This window comes from Anser brachyrhynchus (assembly GCF_964034855.1).
Source record: "Anser brachyrhynchus genome assembly, chromosome: 22".
Lineage (NCBI taxonomy): Eukaryota > Metazoa > Chordata > Aves > Anseriformes > Anatidae > Anser > Anser brachyrhynchus.
The window spans coordinates 1634964-1660122 of NC_137715.1; the positions used below are offsets into that span (position 1 = coordinate 1634964).

At 46.8% G+C, this 25159-nt stretch overlaps 1 protein-coding gene across 1 annotated transcript in view; it reads right to left on the minus strand.

Moving 5' to 3' along the window:
- Positions 1 to 758: 758 nt before the first annotated feature.
- The window catches only part of IGF2BP1 (insulin like growth factor 2 mRNA binding protein 1), a 30651-nt gene continuing 6250 nt past the window's right edge, over positions 759 to 25159 (minus strand). Inside the window, exons 3-15 of the mRNA XM_080564977.1 lie at positions 9469 to 9517; positions 8895 to 8946; positions 7593 to 7656; positions 5592 to 5873; positions 4729 to 4863; positions 4369 to 4491; positions 3718 to 3853; positions 3465 to 3587; positions 3038 to 3154; positions 2765 to 2839; positions 2282 to 2413; positions 1983 to 2096; positions 759 to 1390 (exon numbers count right to left, since the gene is read on the minus strand). Of these exons, the coding sequence (XP_080421103.1) occupies positions 1298 to 1390; positions 1983 to 2096; positions 2282 to 2413; positions 2765 to 2839; positions 3038 to 3154; positions 3465 to 3587; positions 3718 to 3853; positions 4369 to 4491; positions 4729 to 4863; positions 5592 to 5873; positions 7593 to 7656; positions 8895 to 8946; positions 9469 to 9517 (1495 nt within the window). The 3' untranslated portion in view covers positions 759 to 1297. The remainder of the gene's footprint in view (positions 1391 to 1982; positions 2097 to 2281; positions 2414 to 2764; positions 2840 to 3037; positions 3155 to 3464; positions 3588 to 3717; positions 3854 to 4368; positions 4492 to 4728; positions 4864 to 5591; positions 5874 to 7592; positions 7657 to 8894; positions 8947 to 9468; positions 9518 to 25159) is intronic.

The window sequence follows — 25159 nt, forward strand, 5'->3', positions numbered from 1 at the left end:
CCCTCCTTGCGCCAAATACCAGAGATCTCAGGGCAAACGCATGCCCTGGTTCAGCAGCAAAACTGGACTGAAGAGCCAAGTCTGCCAAGGCTCTTTTTCAATGCCTGATATATCCAGAGCCTTAAAGATCTGTCCTCCTTCACACCCCCAAATCCCTTTGGCTTTCTCCTGAACTCCAGAACTGTTCTGCATGCATTTAGTTCACATAATCTGATTACTAAAGAGATGCAGATTAATTCATACTTCCTACCAAGCAGGGTTTTCTTTGATTTAGTTATTGTTGTTTTATTGCTGTTGCTTGAAGGGAGGAGGGAAAACCAAATCACTTCCCTCACCCCTTCCCTTCCCCATGCAGTTTGCCTCATCTCTGGAACAGGTTGGCACCTACACAGCTAAGATTACTGAGAAAACGGTCACTGCTAAAGTTGTACATCCCACTTCTGCCATTATTTCAAAGACTTCAGAAGAAACTTCTTTAAAGTAAACTAACCTAAAATGAAAAGAAACACTAGAACAAATGAAACAAAAAAGTCATCCTGGAAAATAGAGGTGCTGTCCTGGCTTCTAAGGCACTGCACACAGCACAGGTGAGAGGGAACTTCTCCAGCTTGCCCTTGGGTGTTCCTAAGATTCAATAGGTTCAGAGCTCCCAAGGGATCCAAATCCATTTGGCACTAAGGCTTTTTTTTTTTGTATATCCCCCTCGCAATGGAACTTGTTACCAATGGGAGTTGGTAAGTTTGCTACAGTTTCTTAAAAAAAAAAAAAATCAAAATTAAATGCTCCAAAAAGTTTAAAAGCTCTCTGGAAATATCCATCAGCTATGCTGCCAAGGCAGGAGAGGGAGGGAGGGACAGGGAGATTCAGCTGCAGGGAAGCCCTGGTGGGAGCCAGAGATGGATGGGGTGGTGGTGGTACCTCCAAAAGCTACTTAAATGAGAAGGCAAATGTTGCACCCAGAAGAGGGGCTGAGTGCTGTGGCAGTTGCAGGTTTGCTGCACTGTCCATCCCTGGCACCCCGCAGTGCTCCAGCCTCAGCAGCACAGCTGGTCCTCCCAGTGCGCTGCAGCACCTCTCAGTTCATTTAAGTAGCTGTTCTGGCATGGGGAGCTAAAAATGGATCAAATTACGTGGTCTGATTCTTAACCTAGCCCTCTAACCTGGAAGCCAATCAAACTGCCTTTTAATGTCAACCAGTCAATGAAAAAATTGTGTCTGTCTATGGTAACTGATTCCCAGCCACTCTTAAGCCCAGCATTGGCTTGTTCCACTTTTCACATTGGTGTCATTGCTGCTCTTATTTCCTCCTTGCTTGCAGCTGGCCGCTCTGTCCCTTCTGATGTTGCTGCTTCACCTGGGCCAGAATGTCTCTGATCTTGCGCTGTGCCATCTGTGGACAAGAAGAGCAAAGAGGGAAACTAGGGTCCCTGTGCTGGTGTGAGAGCACCACTCCCTGGCTCTCCCCCTGCCTGTCTGTCCTGTTAAACTGCAGGGAAACGGCACTGCATGTCATGACAGGTGTTGATGTGGGCAGCACAGGTAAGTCCGTCACAGGAAAAGTTCAGGACATTTTTTCACCCAACAATGACTGCTAAGTGGGATGGGAAAAAGGAATCTCTGTCGCTGGTTAGTTTCAAGAACATGTGGGATCAAATACTGGCAGGAATTGGTCATGGTGGCACGGGTGGGCTAGGTAACTCCTGGAGATCCCTTTCTCTCCTATTTTACTATGGTTTTCTCAAAAAGTTGGGTTTTGGACATCACACTCTGTGAATGCATGTGCACATAAGCCCACAGCTCTCCCTCCTTCCCCCACTATCTCACACCATCACCCACAGCAAAGGGGACAGCTCATGGACACCTGATTAAAAAAAAATCAACAGCTAAGTGCAGAAAAAACTTCTATAGGAGAAAATACAGGTGAACACTACTCCTTAAGAGCCATTAAGGGTTCTACCAGCACCGAGCTGCCAGGACCATACCTGGCTGGCATAGAAGTGCCCGATGATCTTCACAATGACTTGCTCGTTCTCATCAGGGGTCTGATCTCGTGGTACCACCACCTCTGCTGCTGTCAGGTTCTGCAGCTCATTGACCTGCACGGAAGGGTAGAGACCAACCTGTTGCATGGTGTGGGAAGAACATTCATGTCCCCCAAGCCATCCCACTGGAAAACCTGTCACTGGGATTCCCCTGGGTGCTGGCACAAAGTGGGTGCGCTCTCAGAGACATCACAACCCCACGATGCTCTCATCCCCTTCCAAATGTCACTTTTGCTTACAGTTTTGCCTCCTTTGCCAATGACCCTCCCCGCAGATGAGGCAGGGACCCGGATGTGTGTCTCCAGCTTTACTTCTTCTTTCGGTCCAAAAAAGTTTTCCTCCTTCAGCTTCCCATAAATCCTGCCTTGTGCCTGTAGAGGGGAAGGAATGCGGCATCAGGTGCAGCTTAAGATGTCCTATCCCCGCACATCACCTCAGTGCACCCAGCTTGGCAGGTATCCATCCTGGGGACCAGGGACATATGCCAGATCCCAATCAAATCCCAGTTCCTCAGCGTTTTGTATCAGCTCAGCCCCCAGAAGGGCTGGTGCTGTGTTAAAAAAAAAGCCACAGTCCAGGGGAGTCTCACAAGTGCACACCAGGAAGAGGTGGCCGTTCTGTTCCTCCCCACCCAGCTTTGCAGGGAAGGGGATAGTGGAAGAGGGCACTGGGAGACCCCTTCCCCCACCCCCCCTCCCAGTGATGGCAGCAAAGGGAGGGACCTTGAACTGAGCTTCTGGAGGGCCCGTGATGATGACCATGCGCACTTTGGAGTCCGGTGTCTCTGGGGGTGCAATCTGGAGGGGAGGAGAGAGACGGTCACTGCAGCAGGGAGTTGCACAGGCAGGATTATGGCCATGCCATCCTCCCCTGCAGTGCAGGATTGGGCACCCAGACACATCACCTGGGCTTTTAAGGTGTTTTTCACCACCAGAAAGGCACCCACTTGGTGAGAGGTGCTGGCAGGACAGAGCTCCTTGACAGGGAGACACTACCTTAATAGAGGCACTTGCAAACCGGGAGAGCTGCTTGATGTGCTGGCCCTTCTTGCCAATGATCGCACCAACCGCCTGCGCAGGGATGAAGACATGCACGGTCTCTTGCTCCGGAGGCTGCAGGTACAGTGTTACTGCTCAGGCTCAGATGCCATCGTGAGGATCTGGGCAGTAAAGGGCCCTGAACCCCCCTCTGCTAGCCCAAGTGACAGCTACGCCTCTCCCGATGGTGCTGGGTGAGTACTTTGTCTGCTGTATTTGCAATAAGTTAAAGGTCCAGATTCTGCACCCACACTGGACCTGACCTGCCAGCTGACAGCAAGAGATGCTAAAGTCACAGCCCCATTCATTGCAAGGATCTTCCCAATGCAGAGGAGATCTCTGAGCTGGAAACAAGAGCGATTTTAGCTGCCGGGTGTTCACGTACCACAAAGGAGCTGTACGGCGCGGCTCCAGAGACACTGCTAGGAGGAGGAGGTACTGCATTGGAGGAGGCAGGGAAGAGGCCAACAGCAGCCAGGTTAAGGCCAGGGATGAGGTGAGATTGCAGCTGAGGGTGAGAGGAGAGAAATGCTCATTGCTTTTACCAAGACATCCTCTTAGAGAGCGCACATCAGATGAGAGGTAGGGCAGGAACCCTGCCCAGCAGAGCTGCCGTCCCTGAGCCGAGCTGCACTCACGCTCATGGCTGCTACATCATTCTCGTAGGCTTCCCTCACTTTCTTCATGATCTCCTGCTCTGCTTTGCAGCAGTTCTCGATGGAGCCCTTCACTGTGATCGTCCTTTCAGGGTTGTACAGAGTCAGGTCCTGCAATCTGATGGGGGGAGGGGGGCGGTCAGTGTTACCCTGGTGAAGCAGCAGCACCATCTCCCTGCCATGCCTTCCCAGCAGTGTGTGCATCCTCCCTTCCTTCTCATGGAAGATTAGCTGCTATCATCACAGCAGGCACTGCAAAGGCAGCACCTGCCCCAGTGCCAGTCAGAGCAGGGACCAAAATAATGGTTTGCATTGGGAAGTCCATCCAGCCTTCCCCAAAAATACAATTCAAGAGGAAAAAAACAATTCTCACTGGCTATAAAACCCAGCCAGACCTATGGGCCACTGCAGCACAGAGGGGAAGAGGAAGTGAATAAAGAAAACATAATACCAAGATTTTTCAAGACAGCTTTGGAAACCAAAAGTACCCATGCCATAGGTTGGTTTCCCATGTGATGGACAGGCATCTTCGCCCACTTTCATCACATCATCCATCTCTTCCTCACCCTTCCCATCCACCCCAGGCCGGAAAAGTTCTGCCCTGGTTTTCCCAAAGACAGCAAGGAGCCTTACGATGAGATGGTGATTTTTGTCTCTGTGTCCTGCTCCACTTTCTTCAGGTTTCGCCCTTCTTTGCCAATCAGGCGCCCCACAAAGTTGTTATGGGCCAAGATTTTCAGAGGCACTTCATCAGCTCTAGAGAGAGGAATAAAAAAAAAAAAAAGATTACTACTGCCAGAAGAAGAGAGATTGACTACAGAGTGACAGGGTAAATTCATGTTTCCTTGCTCAAAGTACTCCAGCTCTCCCAAGGCGAGGCTCCAACATGCAGATTGGAGTGCCACACAGGTCCAGGTGTTAAGACAGTAATGCAGCCCAGCAAAGAGCTGTGGATAGGATATGCATGCACAGAAGGGAAGGGGGAAACCTTACGTCTTGGTGTCCTTTGCCTCCTTCTGCATGATCTCCAAAATCATTTTGCAGGCAGCAGAGCAGCCCTCGGGGGTGGAGTGGATGCTGATGGCTTTTTCTGCAGCTCCTGCATTCTCTTTTCGGTGCACATCAATCCTGCAAGCACAGGATCAATGCTGGGGTGGGGCACAGGGGAGAGGCTCTGTGGCTTTCCAGCAGTGTGAGTGCTGGCTGCTCTACTCCCCCAGCATCCCTGCAGACTGCCCTAAGATCAAGCACTATGTTATATGCACACAGGAAAGGCAAGGGGAGTTAATTCTGGGCTAAATACTTGACATGGACACAGTAGCTATAAGCTCAAAACACAGAAATCCAAATAAGGCAGCAGCATCTATTTATATTAAATAACAGGATTGATTAAATGGTGGAACAAGCATGTTCCTGGGAGATGGGATGCATTGTCCATCACTTCATGTCTTAGAAAAAGCCTTCCTTGGAGAAGAGCAGTAGTCAACACAAGATTGTAGGCCAAATGCAGGCAGGTGAAGCTCAGCAGGCTTGTGCTAAATGAGACCAGCTGAACTAGTGACTTCCCCATGCACTCCCTGAAGTTGCTCTGCTGCCCAGCAGTGAGGAGCCTGTGGGCCCTGATTCAGCCAGGGCCATCCTGGCAAAGGGAGACACGTGGGGAACCAGAAGGCAGAGCTGAGGAACAGCATGTGAATGCGGCTCTTGGACATACCACCCAGTACAGCAGGAGTGCCAGAGCATCCTCCAATAGCCCACGCTCCACAAAGAAATCCAGCCTCAAAAATCACTGCAGACCAGTCCACTAATTAAGGTGCAAACCAGCTCACGGGGAAAGGGAAGGAGAACAGACTCACTTGGACTGCGTCTGCTTGGTGATGTTCCTGATGGTGGCCCCTTCCTTGCCGATGATAGCACCCACATACTGTGTGGGCACCAGGAGACGGAGGGGAATGTCAACTGGCTGCTGCTTGACCGGTGCCCCTGCGGTGACAGGGGAACCCTGCCTGGGGGCACCACGTGCCCCAAATCCACCCCGCCGCCCATTCTCCGGCCCTTGCATGGACTGCTCATCAGGGATGTAGGAGACCTTCAGCGCGTGGTTTTCCAACTGGTGCCCATTCAGCTTCATGATGGCTCTGGAAGACAAGCAAGGAGAGAAGGGGTTGGGGTGGTGGATGTCCCTCCCCAAGCAGCAGCGTATCAGCACCACCCAAAACAGGTCAAACCCTCCCTGGCACCAAATGTCCATTGAGGAAGCATGGGGAATGGTGCATTGAGAAGCCATCGATGCCATGAAGACCTGGCAGGGCTTTCCACCCAGCCTGGATAGGGCAAAATGTTTTAAGAGGGCTCTCTCCGAGCACCCAACCCTGGGTCAGGGGACTAGAGCAATGGACGCAGGACAGGAAGGTGCAAGGAGTGATTTCCAGGTCTCCTCTGCCTTACAATTTATTTATTTTTTTGTCAATATTTCAAACCCATCTCCTAGTGGGGATTTTGAGTACTGGCTGCAAGAGCTGTAAACTGTCGATAGATGGGGCTGGCAGCAAGAGCAAAGTGACTGCTCTTGCCACAGTTCCCCACAGCTCTCCTTCTAACCTCCCAAGGTTTCTACAGAGACAATCCAAACTGCAGGTTTCCAGAAACTCAGTGACTCTGGTGGTGGTGCTAAGCAAAGCACTGCAACTGGCTGAACAGAGACTAGTAGCCCCATCCCTGCAGGATGGGGAGGCTCCAGAGGAAAACACTTGATAAAGTGTATGCATCCACAAAAAAAAAAAGCAGGTGAGAAAGGCTGCAGACCTGAGAGCTAATCTACTCACAAAAAGCTCTTTTGCTACAGGCTTCCTAACAAGGGAAATCCAAAACATTTCCAAGTGCAAAGCACAGTGCCAGTGCAGATGGACACTGGACAGGACAAACTGGTTATGCATGGGAGCAATCCCTTCGTGGTGCTGGACTCTGTCCCATGCTATTACAGAAAGTACAACTAAAGGGTTGTGCTCCAGTGAAGCTTTGGTGCGGCCACACATACAACCACAGCAAGTTCACGTGGCCGCAGCTTTGACAGTTGAAACGTTATAGGCCAGGCAGTGATTTGGAAGCAGATGCTTTCATGGGGTGACCACACACAATGTCCCTGGGGACTGTGGCATGACCACAGTGGCCACAATTGAGACATGCCCAACTCAGTGACGTAAACCTTCCTGGATAAAAATCTATCAATTAGCTCCTCCTGGCTGTCCTCCGAGGAAAGTGCTGATTCCATCACTTTTACAGCTTTCCAGAGCCCTTCATCAGAGCAAGAGGAAAGTGAAATAAACACAGCGGTGAAAACCCAACTAATTTTCCATTTGCATTTAGTGTAAAGCCTAATCTTCCCCAGGCAGGATAAGGATTAGAGTTGAAAGTCTCCCAGTGACACAACCATTAGCCAGAGAGGATGCATGTTGCCTCACACCCAGGAACCTACCAGTTTCTATGATATTCGGCCTCAGTATTACTTTTTTCTGGAGCCACAATTCCTTAAATCGTTTGAATACAAGAAAATCTGTGTTTTCCTTGAAAAAAGGTTGTTTGTTTTTACTCTTTGAGCTGCAGGGAAAAAAAGCCTAACAACTTGGATGTCTTCTAAAGGGCTTTAATCTGAAGGCAAATAAAAAGAAATCAGATCAGGGAACAGGGTGTTTCTCAAAGATTTGCCGTATTTTTACCCCAAGTTTATGAATTCTGGGTTAATGTGACTCCCAGCACTGAAAATCCTATTTTCTGCACATAGGAAAGGGTACAAAGCCACAGCAGCATGCCATGTAAGGGCAGCCTTGTGCTGCTTGGGTGGGCTACAGGGCACTTACTGCCTGGTCTGCTCCCGGTTTGCATAGGTGACGTTAACAACGGCAGTCTCGCTGTCAGTGTTTACTGCAAGTAAAAGAAGCAGAAATTAGAGCCAATGCAAGCATCTCAGGCCAAGCACACCTGGAAAGCAGAGAGACCATGTTCAGGATGGCCAGGGTCTGTCCTGTCCCAGCCCAGTGAGGAACGTGTACAAATTTTTCTCCTGCAAAGGAGAAGATCGTCCAAGGTTTTGAGCCATACTGGTACTACTGACAACGTCCACGGACACTGTCCCAGGCAGCACAGCCCCTCCTGCTCTATTAAAAGGATACCAGTATGTCATAGAATCATTGAATACCCCGAGTCGGAAGGGACCCACAAGGATCATCAAGTCCAACTCCTGGCTCCACACAGGTCTACCCAAAAATTCAGACCATATGACTAAGAGCACAGTCCAAATGCTTCTTAAACTCTGACAGGCTTGGTGCCATGACTGCATCCCTGGGCAGCCTGTTCCAGCGCATGACCACCCTCTCGGTGAAGAACCTCTTTCTGATACCCAGCCTGAACCTCCCCTGTCACAGCTTGACACCATTCCCGCGGGTCCTATCGCTGGTGACTAAAGAGAATAGATCGGCGCCTGCCCCTCCACTCCCCCTCGAGAGGAAGCTGCAGACTGTGATGAGGTCTTCCCTCAGCCTCCTCTTTTTCAGGCTGTCCTTGCTCTCTGCACTGAAGCAGCAAAGATGCCAAAGCCAGCTCCATCCATCCTCCTGCCACCCCTTGCTGGAGCCCAGGGATTGTCTAAGCTGCACCCCCCAGCCCTCCTTTCTATATCTAGGAGAGTTATGGTAACTCTACACACATTAAGCATCTCTGGGGCAATATTTAAGCTCCTGTCTCAACTGATTACCATTAGAGACTGAGATAAGATCTGCTAAGCACAGACAGTAGTCCCTTCACCAGCCTCCAGAGGATCCTGAACCTTCCCTGGAGGAGCTGCTGATGGCCCACATTTGTGCAGCCTTTGTGGCTCACTGAAGGGGGGCCCAAGGGTGCAGAATGATGCTGGCCAGTAACCTGTGAGGGAGACCCATGTGCACTACCCACAGCCTCTGCTGGACTTGCCTCTTAGTGGTTGAGAGTGATAACAACAACAACTAGAGGACCCAGTGACCAGGCTGAGACCTCCTGACACCTTCAGCCAGGGATACAGCTGACAAACAAAAAGCATGTGTCTGTCCTCTCCATCCTCCTGCCCCAAACAGGCAGGACAGAAAATACCTAAGTAACACCAAGTTGGCTTCTTTTTGCAGCATTACCTTGTTCACAGTTTTCTACAGTGCCATACTGGGCTAGCAAACCATCTAGGACCTGGAAAACAGAGAAAAAAATCACATTACATGGGGACAGTCAGGATAGACTCAGGAAATACAATCAATCAATAAAGACAGAGTTCTAAACATTAAGATAGTATAAGCAATTTGAGAAACAAAGGTCCTGTCTGCCCCAGGATAATGGGTCAACGGGCCTCAGAACCAGCTGTGGGGAGCAGAGAGGAAGAAAAAAGAGTCAGGGAAAAGTCCCAGCAGCTGGCTGGAAGAAAGGATCCATTTTGTTCCTACAATAGATAAATCATATAACAGTATTATAAATGGGGATTTTGTTGATGTAGCTTACATTGCTTATACCAGTTGAATTTACTCTTGTAGCAGAAGAGGAACAAGTGATGTGGACACAAGGATCCAGTATAATTAGACCCAGATAAAAACAAAGAAAAGGATGAATCAGCTTTAATCCCAAGTACAGAAACCTGTGGGGGAATTACGCCTTAAATTTGCTCTAAAATTCTTAGCGGCAAGTCCTTGTGCTGTTCTCCCCGCTTGCCCCTCTTACCTCCCATCGCAGCTGGGGTGGGATGTTTCTGATTTGAATTTTCCGGCTCCTGAAATAAATGAAAAGCAATTAAAACCAGATTTGGTGTCAGAAATTCATCCATCTCACATTGAACTGCTCCTCATTGATGTATTTAATCAAGCTTTGCATTCCCACATGCTTCCAGGGTTTCTGATGGTGTTTGGTTAATTACACCCTGCTTTACTGCCTGGTAGGTGCTAGATATATGCTGTGAGCTTCTACTGAGAAGAAGATGCCAAAATCCACCCAACCCTTCTGCACTGACTGTAGCCGTAACAAGGGCATAGCTAGAAATGCATAGATTTGACAGATTAATTACAACTATTAGAAAGCAAAAAGGGAGCCATGCATTCATTTAACCTGCCCCCCACACTGGAGACAAATCCAGGCCATGAAGGGGAGACTCTGGGGATGTCAGAAAATGCTGGCAGGGAGCTTCCAGGGCATGGCCATGGCATCTGGAAACTCAGCTCCAGCATCCGAGTTAGTCTCAGGCCACTTCTCCACTCAAATTTTTGGCTCTTCCTAACCTAACTTTTCCCAAAGTAGAAACTTTTTTTTTTTTAATTCTGATGTCAAATTTACCCTGTAGGTGCTGCTGCCTGCCACCCACTCCTCACCCAGCAGCTGCCACAGACAGCTGAGGGCAGCTGTGAGCCCTTCTGGACACTCCAGCCCCAGCACACAAACTGCTGCTGCTGGTACCCCAAGAGCCCTTGCTAACAGTAAATGCCAGGAAATGTGGTTTTTTTTCTTCACCATTGTGATATTTCCACCATATGGTTTTGCCACCTTCTACAGTGTTGGTAGCCCACAGGAGAAGAAAACACGTTGTGCACAAGCAAAGGGAAGTGGAGAGCACTCAGATGAGCCTCCTCGATTTCCTAATTCACAACACCCAGTGAGACATTCATCTCACAGCAGTAACACCCTTAGGTGCCCAGTGCTGCTTACACCCTTGGAGGATGAAGCTTTGTGAGGGCAAATGCACAAACACGGCTAGCTTTGGTCCAAGCAGAGTTGAGTTAAGGGTGCAAATGTCTGCTGGCCTCCTGCTTATGTTGCTGCAAAACACCCTGTGGGATTGACTTTTTAGCCCTCTAAAAGTTCAGCATCTAATTTAAAGGCCCAATCTGAAATGAGCGTCTAAGTGCAGTGGGAGAAAGTCTCTACCCCTATACCCAGTCAAGTTGCTCAGCAGAACATGGAACTTTAAGATCCCTAAAGAAAAGGGAGATTAAACGGCATGACCATCACAGGCAGCTCAGCACTGGCAGCACTATTTTTGGGTAAATACACTTGGACAAGCTCATCACGGACCCAAACTTCAAATCCAAAGTATTTGTGAATGTGTGAAATAGTCCAAAAAAGGAGAGAAAATGAGATTCTAGGTTTTTTTTCTTCTAATTACACAACTTCAGAAGGTGGCCCAGCTCATTCGTCAATGAGAATAAATTGGTCTCAGCATGAAAAGGTCAAAAGCAACCAGTATTATTTAGGCACGCAGGTAAAGATTCCTCATAAGCGCCTTTATCCTGTCAGGTAAAAGCATCTGTCTTGAGCTCATCCTCCGATCTACGCTGCAGATTCAAATTCACACATATCAAAATGCCTGAAAGGGCTGGTTTGGTTGGTTTCAAACAAATCAACTTTGGATGTTTCCCAAAGTCATTTAGATTCATACTGGAGGGACGGAATATCCAGAAAGATGTGGGATTGCTCTGCTGTCTGAAAGCCCTAATGAAGCACAGAAATAAATACATAATCTGCACTCTCATCAGCTCAAACATCAGCAAGGCTCTGAAACACCAAATTTTGTTGCTACTATGGATGCAAACTGGGGGGGGGGGGGGGGGACGGGGACATGAACAGATAACCCAAACCCTTAAAATTCAAGGTATAGCAGAGGGGTGCAGGAAAAAAGGGGACCGTAGAGACACTAAGAAATCAGATCTCTTGTTTACATGCTCATCTACATCCCAGAATGAATAGGAGAGAGATTAAGAAATTCAGAATGCAAAGAATGTCACAGTCCAGTGAGGGACAAAAGAATTTGAACTGACAGAGAAACTACATTTCCAACCATCCACCCCTGCCACAGAAACTTCTCCACCTAGCTACCTACAAGCATTTGCACAGGCAGAGCATGCGTTCTTCGTATTTGTGACCAGAATCAAATGCACCATGGAGAGAAAAGAATCTTTTGTTAATTATTAAATATTATACAAATAATATTATATAATAATATGCGATTTTATATATTATATATATAATATTATTATTTTATATATATATAAATATAATATTATACAAATATTAAATCCCAGCAAGGGCATGCTTGGATAGAGAGATGAGTTTTATCAGCCCAACTGACAGAGCTGCAAAACACAAAGCAGGTTCCTGTGAGCCCACATGCCCTCCTGCACTGAGAACTGCAGAGATGTCCATCCAAGGAGCCAGCACCCTGAATATTTGTGGCATCAGTGCTGCAGTGCCCATCCTGTGCTGAGGCAGGTGGAAATGGGACTGCATCCATCCGCCTTCCACTCAGATCTGAGGTTCTGGCTCGATATGGACTCTCCCTGCAGCAGGTGGAAATCACCCTGTCTGAAGAGCCGCTCCTGCTCGGATTTGGCTCCTTCCAAGCCCTCGGCAGTAGCTGTGGTTAGAATTACAGAGGAAGTCATGAATAAATAAATCCATCTTATTTGCTTTACTATAAGCAGGTCCCACTGTATGTTGAACCCTGTTGTGAATGTCACTCTTCAGAACATTGAATGCGACAGCCTGGTTCTGCTCCCTCCAGCCTCTGCCCTGTGCTAAGCTTTACTCCAAATAAATAACTCTGCTTGTCGGTGATTCCCAGCTTTTTATTCATAACGTGCCAAACCCAGGGAGCTCCTCCCTCTGCACAGCTATCTAACTCAGTGCATGCAACCTCAGCTGCAAGCTGGGACTGGCTCAGGGGCTCTGTACAACACAAAGATGTAGCACCACCTGTGCTTGCATCCCTCAGGCAGGAATCACCCGATAAACCTGGCATGAGATGGCAGGAGGTCCCCACGGCCTCCAGCTGTGCTGCTTGCCTTATGCCAAAAGCAGGAACATCCAAAACCTTTGGGGTGATCTGATGCAGAGCAAACCACCTGGTAAAAATGTCTATTTGCAAGTCTGGCCAGTTCCTGTCCGTGCGCTGGTAGCTTTTTAAATAATAAAAATAATAATTAAATAAAAAAGGAAAAGGGAAAAAATGGGGAAAGGAAAGAGGAGGGCGAACAGCTGTAGGGCTCTAAGGGGAGAGGAAATGTGAGTCCCAGGAACGGATCCCAGTGTCACCGTCCTCCTGCTTCATGCCTATATTGCTATTTGTGATAATGGGATTTTAGCATTCAACTATGTCGGTTCTTCAGCCCTCAAAAACCTGCAAAGCTGCCTGGCAGCCCAGTACAGACATCCTGGCTCTCTCGAGGAATCAGGAGGCAGACCAAGATCTTTGAAATCACAAACAGAAACGCTTGATGCTTTCCACAAATCCTCCTGAGCTGTGGATAGGGCTCACTGGAAAAATAAAAACCCACCCTGATGCAACCAGGCTGTAAGAGGAGGCTAAGATGGCTCCATATTATGGAGTTGGGTTAGTATTTGTGACTCCTGGACATCACGATGTACTCTGTCAAAGTCTTCCCTGGGTTTTTCCTTCAACTGTCTCCCTCCCAAGAGCTGAACACACTACCAGATTAAACCTCACAGGGGGGCAAAAGCAAAGAGATGGAGCAAAGAGTCCTGAAGCAACCTGGAGTGTCCAGAAAAGGTACGGACTATCCTGAAATATTCAGTACCACGGAGATTTTTTTGCCCTCTCATACTGTGCCTATCAATACAGCACCTGGACAGACTGCATGGTTCAAGAACAAAGTGGATCAGCAGCAACCCCTTTTCCAGAATGGACAAACTAATGCAGAGATCATTTTTTTGAAGAAGAGGCAGCAAAACAAGAGCTCTGTTCATTCAGAAAATACCCACTGCTGTTCTCTGACAGTCCTGAAACCAGGTGGAAACCACGCTCTGTTTTTAACACACCCAAAGCCCTCCTTACTCACACCGCATTGCTGGCTGTCAGTGCCACAGCAGCAGCTGCACTCTGAGTCGCACAGCATCTCTACTATGGGCAGCACATCCCACTCAGCACACAGTGCTGGTATCCACTGTGTCCTTCACAGAAAACCCTGATCACACCGCAGGCAGAATCATTGTTAACAATCCAGAATTAGATGGGTTTGTTTGTTTTTAAATTTCACTGGGAAATATCCCAGTGCAGATTCAGCTGTCGGGATCTCCCTTGGCATTCAAGAGGGTGGCCAGAGCCTCCCACTTAATTAAGAATTTGCTTGCAATTCCCCTGGAGTGGACTGGCACGGCACTAGTGGCAGTGACCCAAGAAAAGGGCACCAGCTAGTTACAAGCAGGCAGCCTGGCTGGGCGCCAGCAGGAGGATGGGGCTGACTGCTGCAAGCGATGGCACAGCAGAATTGGTACAATCCTTTCTTGCTCAAAGTTTCCCTTCACTTTTGCATGAGCTTTGTGGGGTATTTTCATGGGGATGCTTTCAGGGGCAGAGCTGCTCCTTGCTGCGTTGCCAGCACAGGTGCATGTATTTTCTGCAAGGAGCTGCAGTGAGACTTGCTTCTGCCTCCTCCCAATAAACTTTTGACCACATGCTCCAACCAAGATGAAGCAGACAGTCTCTCCCTCAAGGGGGAAGAGCTGGATGTTTGGAGAGGAGCATCACTGCACCCACACAGCCACTGTGCAGGTCAGCAGCAGAGGTTAGAATAACACCCTCATCTGCCCACCTGAACCTGCAGACGCACCTCTTTCCCCCCCTCACAGCACATGGAACTTCGCGCTGCAGACAGGGACACTACTTAGGGATTTGGATTGATTTCCAATGTGATTTAGCCCTGAGCATTGCAGGAGGCAGCTGGAGGGTTTGGTGTGGGGAGTGTATGGAGGAGCCCTGTCATGCTGACGCCATGCCCTGACGAGGTGGGTACTAGCGCGTGGTCTGCGGCAGGTCACACTGAAGCACAGGGCTGTCTTGGGACAAGCACTTGGAGGTGGCACCTGACCAGTATGGCAGCGAACACCCAGGAAAGCTGCTTTCCATAGAATGGTTTAGGTTGGAAGGAACCGTAAAGATCATCTAGCTCTCACCCCCCTGCCATGGTACCTGATGCTCTCTCCACCCTCTGTCTGTATTAAAGTGTCAGTAATGGTGGGTCGAGCTACACAGACACACCAGAGCTGCACATGCAACAGACATGGCTTCTGTGTGATACTGGCTACAGCATCTCCCTTACATCTGATGTCTCCTGGATCTTCTCTATACCTCACCACATATTTCTCAAAGCCAAGGTGACTAAGGGCACAATAGCACTGAGGGACCGAGTAATTCCAGCAAAGTATAGCCAGGCTCCAGGCTCTTCACAGCCCTGAACACCAACCAAGCGTGACCATCTCCCACTGAAACCATTTCTGGAACTCCTAAAGGCAAGAGAATGGCCAAAGACAGAGACACTGGGAGAACCTACTAGAACTGAACAACATTAATGAGGGCTTTTCAATCAAATGGAAATGTTATGCAAATTTGGGGGTTGAAAACACAGTGCATCCCTGATTCAATTAACAGCATTTCATTTATCTAGTTAAGTTTTGATTCAGGAAAACACTTAATCCTGTGCTTAATGTGTTGTTGTTGTTGTTTTTTAACATTTTAAACATTTTTAAATAGGAAAATGTGGTTGCTAAGACACAAATGTTGCCAAGGGACTCAGAGAAAAGTTGTAGTTGTCAGACAAACATCCCTACACTCACTTCACTGACAAGGAAACAACAGCGCAGAAAAGGAGGTAACTGCTCAAAGACCACAGCAGGTCTCTATCATGCCTTTGAGCACAACATGGCACCACGGGAGCTGTCCACCCACTCAGGTGGGATCGGCCTCCAGGCTTCAGCCAATTTGCCTGTTATCTTTTGCTTCGCCCTCCAATCCAACATGGCTCTCAGCTTCCCCACATGCCAGTCAGTTCTTGTACTATTAAACCCACTGACACATGGACTTCCCAGAGAGACAAGGCACGCATCAGCAAGGCAAGAGGAAAAACTCACCAGATGATGCTGAAGCAAGCCTAGAGATCATAATTCCTTACTTGGAAGCAGAATCACTAAAGTTTGAGACATACTTACCCAGAGGCAGATATTTGATTTTTTTTTTTTCTGAATCTAAACCTCTCAGAGGTGCAGGAGGTCCAGGTTTAATTTTCATAGCCTCTGTGATTTGGTAGGAATGTGGGCATGGGAAGGAACCAGAGGAAAGTCCTCCCTTGAGCTTGCGAAAAGCCTAAATTCAGAGCTCTGAGATTAAGAGGCACTGTATTTGTTTTGTGCATTAACATCAAGATGAAACATTAAGTGTATTAAACTGAAGCACATGAGCTAAAAAAAAAATGCAGATCTGGATTGGAGTGTGGGGGGGAGACAAGTGTTGGGAGACCCTCAAATTAAGGGCATTTTTTCCACAGCGCTGAATTTTTCTGCCAGAGTTAAGGTCATCACTGCCCTCTCCTGGCTGTGCTGCTCCCCACCACGGATCTCCCAGTAGCAGCGTTGCTAGGGTTCCCCTGTGCACATTTGTGCCCCTTCATTCAAAGCCTGGCTTCACTGCTGCAGTTGCTAACTGAGGTGGACTTGGACCATGACCTGGACTGTGAAGTTGGACAGGTGAGGCACAGTTATACACACATCCATAGAGCAAAAGGAAAACCATCTCCATGTCTCCAACACCTTCTCCCAGACCTTAGTTTAATGTAATCAGTGAAGCAAACTTCACTCGCTGCAACATCCTTCATCACGATACACACATCTCTTATCACACCCTTTTTTCTAAAACCATCTTGTGTTATTCTGAGCCACTATCTTGCTTCTTTCCAACTCCAGTGACTTGCTTGTCCTCATACCCTAAAACCTCACAAAGCAATAACGTATCCACAAACCACATGGTGGCAAAAACTCTGAAGCCAGTGGTTGCTGTTAGCTGGGGATCCCAGCTAAGGCAGGAGATGAGAGTTCCAGCTGTGTGTGCAAGAGCAAAGCCAGAGCTGCAGGGTGGCTAACTAGAGAGAGAGATTTGGGGGTGGAATAAAAGGAAGAGGAGGTTGAGAAAGAAATATGCAAATATATGACAACATTAAAACAGCAGTAGCAAAAAAAAAAATAAAAGGCAGAGAGAAAACCTGGCTCATCCCTTGAAGATTTGCTAATGAGGCCAAGAGAAATGATCCAAAACACCCCTCTGAGATCATGCTTTTAGGAAGTCAACAAAGGCATTCAGCTTCTTGTAGGAACACAGAAGTGAACCTGCCATGGGATTTTGGAGAAATGCATATGCATCCTCCATGCACGAATATCATACAGACCAACTTGCCCTGGTTAGTAGTTATCTCTGACAAGCAAGCAGAACATGATAAACCTTTCCACCAATCATCTCGGCAAACAGAATTTGATCCTGGACTAATAAATCTGTTTAATTGGTTTCACCCCATTAGCTCTTTTTTGGAACTGCTTTGTACACAAAGAATCATACCTAATAATTGACAAGATTTTTCAGAGAGCTGCTGAGAATGAGAAGTTGTCCACGAACAACCCTCTGAAAGACCAAAAGAACTCATTCCTGTTTTTTAAAGAACTGCTGAATCTCAGGCAGGGGAAGAATTGGTTGATGCCCAGTGCTGGAAAAAAACACTCTTAAATTCCCTCCTCTACAAAGTTGCTGTGCTACCTTTCCATTTTCCCCACTGATCCCAGGTAGATGGTGTTGGCACGAAGCACATGCCATGTCCACTCAGCTAAGTGTCAACCTTCGAGAGGAGTCAACACCTCATGCTTCAAAAGATGCAAGAAATCTCAAAAACCTTTATATTCTGCACACCCAGAGGAAGACTCTAATCATCCCCCAGACTTCTGGGGTTAGTCCTTGCTAAATCAATACATCAAGTATCTGCAGACAGGACAAGTTTAACAGTAAGTAATAGAGGAAAGATGGATGAGTTTTATACAATGCATCCATTATCTTCCAATTCTAATTTGCTGGCAAGTTGCCATTTATTGAAAAGCTCTTTCTGATGCTATGAACATGACCCAAAGCCAAACCCAGCTAAATTTTGTAAGCCCCCACAACTGGCAACCCAGCTCCAAAACTGACCAGGACATGCTGCCTCTGACAAACAGGCAGAGGATAATACATTAGTTCCTTCCCAGCAGACTCCAACCATGGCTCTGCTCAGTCCCACTTCACTGAGCAGCCAGTGAAACAAGTTGAGAGATTTTCATCCCTTAAGAAAATATAAAACTGCAAATCTCAATCTAACCTTAATCAAATCTGGCCCTTGAGCTCGTACTGGCATCAATCAAGAACTAGCTGGGCTACAAGCACGCCAATATATACAATGCTTAAAGGCATATTGTCTTGCAGATATTACATATGGGGGAGGAGACAGAAAGTGTGTCTTGTTCCACAACTCATTTTTCATCTGTGAATCTCAAAGCACTTCTGAGACCATCACTTTGGAGAACAGTAGAATACAACATCTGCCAAAGCAGCAGGGCAAGGGGACACGTGGTATCATCTGCATGCCCTCAAAATGTTGAAGCAAGCACTTCCAACTTCACCTAAATAAAAATAAAAGCACACAAGAGGTAAAGTATATGCTGCCTTTTTTTTTTTTTTGAGACCTGCAGTTTCACACCACATTTCAGACCATCTCTCTTTACCCACTATGACTGATTTTGAACAGAAAAGATACTAAGCGTGGATTCTCAGTCAACCACGTGCCTCCAGGAGCTCTGACTCAAGCCACCAACACAACACGTGTCAGCCTACCATGTTTCCTGCTATCCCCCTCAAATCTGACAATGCATAAGTTAAAAGCTCAGATGGTGTGAAACCTACAGCATGGTCACACCAACCCCTTTCCCCTTAATGCCACCTTCATTGGTGTGCTAGGGCCAAGGTTTCAACTGGGTGTCATCTACTTCTCTTCGCCAGAAGAGGGCACATCTGCCCTCCTCCAGTTCCCAGGATGCATTTCTAACTGGTTTCCAGTGGCTCTAATGGTGCTGTGGGCTTGGGGCTGCTTCAATTTGAGTACAAACATTGCAATGCAGCCGAGGGTAGCCCCCATGCAGCTGATGTCAGTGGGAACCCCAAACCCCATCAATACATGCTCTATGGTGGGTCTCAGACCATTTTAATTTCTTTATATTTAAGCATCTTTACCAGGTGATTGACAGTTGTCACTCCAGTTTCATATAGTTTTGCTCAGAGAAAGTGGCCAGGGCCAATTTTTTTTTCCTGTGCTTCCCAGTCCACCAAGGACAGTGGGGTATTAGTCTGTTACTGGAGATCTTACTGCAGGCTCAGAGTACTTCGAGCTATTTTTTTGCAACTAAGGGAAGCTGCAAAGATTCAGGCTCCTCACAACTTCAGATGCTTAAGCACACACCAGTACCATGCAAGAAAGGAAGAGGAAGCAAAACTGCATGAGAACTTGGGGGTACTTCTGATGGAGGTCTGTGCCACGAGGAAGAAAAGGCAGCACAGGCGTGTGCAGGTTTGAGGGTTGTGGCAGTAGAGCAGTAGCTGATGTTTCGCTTCGCCATACTCCCTGAGGGGGGCACAGTTCTGTATCCCTCATGCTGGCAGGTACAGATTTGTCAGAGAAAGCTGCAACAAAAATCAATAAGAGTCTCCATGCATGGCTCTGTGCCAATGGCACTGAATCTGTTTTCAAGCTAAATCAGGTTAAACTAGTGTAATGACTGCATACAGACAAGATCTCAAAGATCAAAGTGAACTTGTCAAGGGAGTCTAGTGAGAATCCAGAAGTTACAACACAGATTATGCTATCTTATGAACCTAACTCAAGGGTGGAGAATCTTTTACCAAAACTCAAGTTAAAACCTGCGATGCCATATTCAGGCCTTCCAGTCCTCCCAGTTTGGCTGATGAGGTGGTGTGTTTTTTTCAGACCTCCAACAGCCTGTAGAGGGCAAAACAGCTGTGAGCATCCGTCATCACATCCCCCATCACATCAGACGTGAAGTTTGACACAGACCTGTGAGAAGTTCCCAAAGCCCCTTCGAGTTTTCATGGGTCTGCGTACAGGGATCAGACAAGCAAGGAAGACAGAGAAATATGAGAGCAGGTTTGGTACCAAGACTACAGTTGAGCATGAGCTGGGTTAAAAGTATTATGTTTTTTCCACTGACAAGTGAAATCAAAATGCTTCTGTTCTTTCTAAGGGAAGGTAAAGAGAAGAAAAACTGATATGACAAAGTACACGTGGGACTTCTTTTCCTGCATTTCCAACATAAATTTTAAATAGGAGAATTCTTCACCAAATCTGGTTGAAGCCACACTCCCTTTCTCTTGTATTTCCTCTTCAGAAAGGAGGTGAGAGCAAAGCAAAACTTTTCCAAGAAAACATGATCTAGGGTTCTCACTAAAAAATAAGATTTCCCATGCAGAGCCCACAAAAATCACCCTTTGGGAGCAGGAGGAAAGATGCCAATAAACTCACAGAGAAGCCAGAGGCACCCACAGAGTCTACATGTATGTGGCCATGTTCTGGTTTCTTGCTGTGGTTCCTCCTTAGGTATCTAAATGGTTTGGGAGAAGGTTAAACAACAGGGTGGTTAAACCACTCTGGCTTCTTCCTTCTCCCAAAGCTGGAAGAATTTATTCAGCAGAAGAAATGTAAACTTTCCAGATAGGGAAAGCCATCTTATATTTGTTAGTCCTGTTGTTTTTCTGTTTGTTTTGTTTTTACAGCAAGAGTGTCAGGATTGAGAGGAGAAAAGGAAAAATCTGAAGCTTGGGTAGGACAGAGCAGGAGCTGAAAACAGCAAAAATAAAGCTTTTCTACTTGATTGCCATTCATCTTATTACAGGGATGCCTAAGCAAAGCCATTTAAAGCCCACCAGTACTACTTTGGCATAGGCAACATTAAAAGCCAAACTGACACATACACCAAATAAATTCATTGCACAGTTAGGGGAATCCAGCACAAAGCTGTCTGAATATCTGATCTGGACTTTTTCCTACGTGAATTCCCCACAGACATGTTCATGCCCTCTCTCCTGTCTGCCTTCCATAAACATTCACAAGTCAAGTTTTACTGGCACAAACAGCAGCAGAGAGTAGGTTTCAAAGTTGCATGAACAACTTTGGGGAAACTAAATATAAAATTTGCACTGTGCAAATATTCACGCCAGGCATGTGCAACCAGTAAGGCACAGAAACAATATCACAAGACAGATAAAAACTCATTGATGCAAACTCTTCATTCAAGCTATAGTTTTAAAGAAATTGCAGAAATTCACTCTCCACAAAAAGTATTAAATATAAAAGTCACAGCTACTTTGCATCTTTGCCATAATCAAGAATAGGCTACAGATGTCAGAGAAATTTGTTATTAGTTCAGCTGTAACTGAACGCTAAACAATGACTATATAAAGTTCATATAAAGTTCTATACTTAGGCTCAAATTCAGCATATGCCTCATTTTAACATAGAAGCAGCCCCATTAACTTCAAAAAGATGACTTCCCTGTTTAAAAGCATGTCCTTAGGAGACTTGTGAATAAGAGCCTAAAAGCAGAAAATTTATGTGAGGTTCATGGCTCTCCATGAAATTACACCCTAACAAACAACTCCATAAAAAGAGTATAGCAGCCACATCTTCTTCATTATAGTGGAGATCACAAATTTCTTTTATTCTTTGCTCATTTGACCAATTTGTATACACTTTTATGCCAGAGGCTTGAACCACAGGAGATCACAAAACACAAGCTAGTGTCTTCATAGCGAAGAAAACATACATTCTCACGTATATTTATATAAATGTGTGTACACACGACTACTACCCACTCTGGTGATCAAGCCTGCTTGGACATGACCAATATTAAACAAGGAATAATTTGGATAAGATTGACAGTCCTGCATATAAGGCAGAACAGCAGAGGTCATCCCACCCCATTAGCTTTCCTGTTGAGAATACAGTGTTTCCCAGCACCTCAGGTAAAAGCTGCTTATTGTTTGTGATATTACAATATAGTTATCATTTACCTGCAGGTAGTTCTCTGCATGCAACATATTCAGAATGTCTGATCCCACAGCCTTGATTCATGAAAGAGTTTAAGTAAAGGCAATGCTTTGTAGGTGACACGTCAGAGAAAATTGAGAGCTAGACGGGAGAATCATCCCCACCTCCCTGTGCAACAACTTAGTGTCCCTTATTTCGCATTTAATCCACAAATTCAGATTTATTTTCAATGCACACTCACCAGAAGGAACCATGCTACTGAAATTCCCAGTTTTACAAGCCTTTCACAGCACAAGCACTATATGCAATGGTTCTCAACACAGCTAGAAGCACAAGAGCAGGGGGACAAGTAACTTTTCTAGATTTGATAGTCTGCGTGGATGGCATTCACCCCCCACCTCAGATACTTTGGGGCAGCACCAGGGGCTGAAGACACAGGACCTGGTGGGACAGTGACCGCTTAAACCTCCTATGCATCATCTGGCAGAGCTAGTGGATCAAAATCTCAATAATAAAATAAGAAGAAACCACACCAGTCAGATTTTTCAAAAGTACTCAGCATATCAGGTGCTAATCACATCTGAAAACGTAGCTTTTATTTAGATGATTAAGTACAACTTGGAAAATCTGGCTCTGAGTACATTTTCTCCCATCTCCTTTTATTTGGCTCAAGATCCTCATCCTCCCATTTTATACTCCAGTACAAGAGTTTGCTCTCCTAAGGGCTACACTTTCTACTTTGTAAAAGGAAGCTGCTGCAGGACCTGCATCAGAATCAAACTTTCTCCTTTTTGTGCACATCAGTTTCACTGTAACCTCCAGTGCTGTTTACACTTCACAGCACCCCCTGGATGGTGCAGGATTTGCATCTTGCTGTGCTCTGCATGGAGCCTTGTCAGCTCAGAGTGGTTCCTGGTGCATGAGGTTGCTGCTATTTTTATTATAGTCATACTGTGTTCATAGCACAGTAAACTCAATGTGGTGTTTTACTCTTGAAAAAGTGCGGACCCAGTTCTGCCGCAGATGCAGGTGGATTACATTTTATGTCCTTAAACTGTTTTCCTGCATAAGGACCAGACAATTAAGGTAGCCAGAAAAGTGTGAAGTTTCAGGTCTGACCATGTCAGAGCTCCCAAGTGTCAGTAACAATAAAACAAATGACCCATTTCCTGATGGATCACAAGGGCTCCTCTGAGAGGAACAGATGGACAGATTTTTATGTTTGTTTATTATTTCTTTTTCTGCTGAGAAGGCTGCACTCCCCTGCTCTTTGGCATCAGGAGGTCAGAGCAGGCTGGGGGTGCATTTGTGCTTGTGCTACTGCCCTGAGAGTGCCCTCCTGACTGCTCTTGCCCTGTCCTCAGTAATGCCCCCCTCTGCCAAGGCTCTGCCAGGTCCTGGTCCACTTTGAGCAAGAATCAATGAAGTGTCCTCTGCTCTTCAGGTTTATTAGCCATGCTGGGGAGCAGCTCCAGTGCAGGGGCTGTAGAAGGCTTGACCAGAGGCAATAGTTCAGGGAAGGGCGAGTGGTAGCCGATGGTTTCCCAAAAGCACCACAAGTAGCACAGAAGCCCTCCACGGCACACACAGACCACTGGGATAACCCCAGGCACCTTGAAACCACAGTACTACAGAAACGCGGTCTGGTAGAGTCCCGCTCCAGAAACTGCTCCTGCACAGAACCTGCAGCTCCTGAGAGCCAGCAGCCACCCACAGAGACCACGCGCTCCCTGTAAAACCTCCTGTCCACAAGTCAAGGGCATGCCAGTGTCACGCACAACATTCAAAATGAAGCCAAACCCCAGGAAATATGGAAAGGTTGTGCAGTGTCCCCTACAGGAAGGGCTGGCAGGAGTCAGCATGGTGGCATCAAGCCAGAAGAGGGCTGCAACCCTTTCAAGACCCTTTGCAGAAAGCCCCATTCATTGCTGCCTCCGTCCAGAAGAGAAAACTGAACAGGTTTCAATTAAAGCATGTTTTTTCTTTTTAATCCTTATACTTAGGATCACGAAGACCTCTCCGGCATCTCCAAGAGTGTGCTATGGACACTGGACATAAAAAAGATGGCAAATTGGTTTCCACTCCTGTTCAGCAGGCTATTCAATCAGAAGAATACACACTCTGGTTTTAAGAAAAACAGCTTAAAACAACACCTGACACTAACTTTCCAATAGAGAAACACTTCAGTTTCCCAGGGGCATTACCAATACACAAGCAGTATAAAACCTCCAGCCCGCTTTGGTCTGACACATCTTCACTAGGTTCACAGCACAACTCAGGTGGGAAGGGACCCAGGAGATATCCCAGGCCAACCTCAGTGTTTCCCCCAGCCACCCCGTCTGCAGGTAAACAGGTTTCAAAGCTGCTCAAGGCAGAATGGCTTGCACATCACAGAAAACACGCAGCAGAGAAGAGAGGCATATGCACACCCACAGCACCACTTACAGAAACAAGGAAAAGAGGAGGCCTCTGTAATTTTCCCCAACCCCACAACATCTAGGATAAGCTGGCAATTGTCAGGTGTAAGTCCAGCAAAGATTTCTGAACTAAATTCCCATGTGCTGGTAATGACCAGTTGACCTGGGAAAGCAGTCAGGATAAAACCACATACAGATTACTGTAGAGGAGAAAAACATACCCCTGGCCCAGGTCTGGGCTTCTAACTTCTTGGAAAAAAAAAAAAAGTGAAAAACTTTCCCACTGAGCAGACTATCTCACAACTGCCTCTGCAACACTTTGTGGAGCAGGTAAAAGCAATCCCAAGCGGAGGCAGAATGCTGCAGGACATTACCGCCATCTCTGAGGCATTTTTCTCCCATGCTAGTTGTTTTCCTGCATGTTGTTGTGGTTGTTTTCCTTCCCTGAGCAAGTGCGTTTTTAAATACCTGCAGGTATTCAGTGAAGGATTCTTCCACAACATTTGAGTACTTCACACTGGGCACAATAAGAATTTAAAGGTGCACAAAGGCTCAGCACCATCAGTTGGGAAACCCCTCACACACAAACTGAAAGATGCAGCTGGCTGCATGCATTAACACTGCTCAGGATTCGGCAATTTAGCTGAAGCGAAGGTGTGAGCTCCTATTAAATGCCTTCAGGCATGCTGAAAATGGGAGTTTTCACCTAAAACTTTTGAAAGTTTCCTCTCTGGTGAAACCCCAGAAATGTCTCTGCAACTTCTAAAAAATGCCTTTTCCTCAAAAGAAACCTGCAACCTCCATTTCTAGGTCCCCTGAATTATTTGGGTTTCCTCCTGCTCATCTGCTGTCCTCCTCACTTTTGGGGAAGGGGGAGACACTGGCATCCCCCAGGTGCTTCTCTGTGCAGTTGCTTTAAGCTCCCACTTCTCCCTGTGCCATACAGGTATGGCCCCATTTCTAGAGTATTATAGCTGCCATGAAAGCTGTAAACCAGTAGCATCATTAAGAGAAGCAGGAAAAATCCTTTCTGGCTGCATTGAAGTAGGCAGAAATACCAAGTTTGCTAAATTCAGCAAATTTGGAAACAAG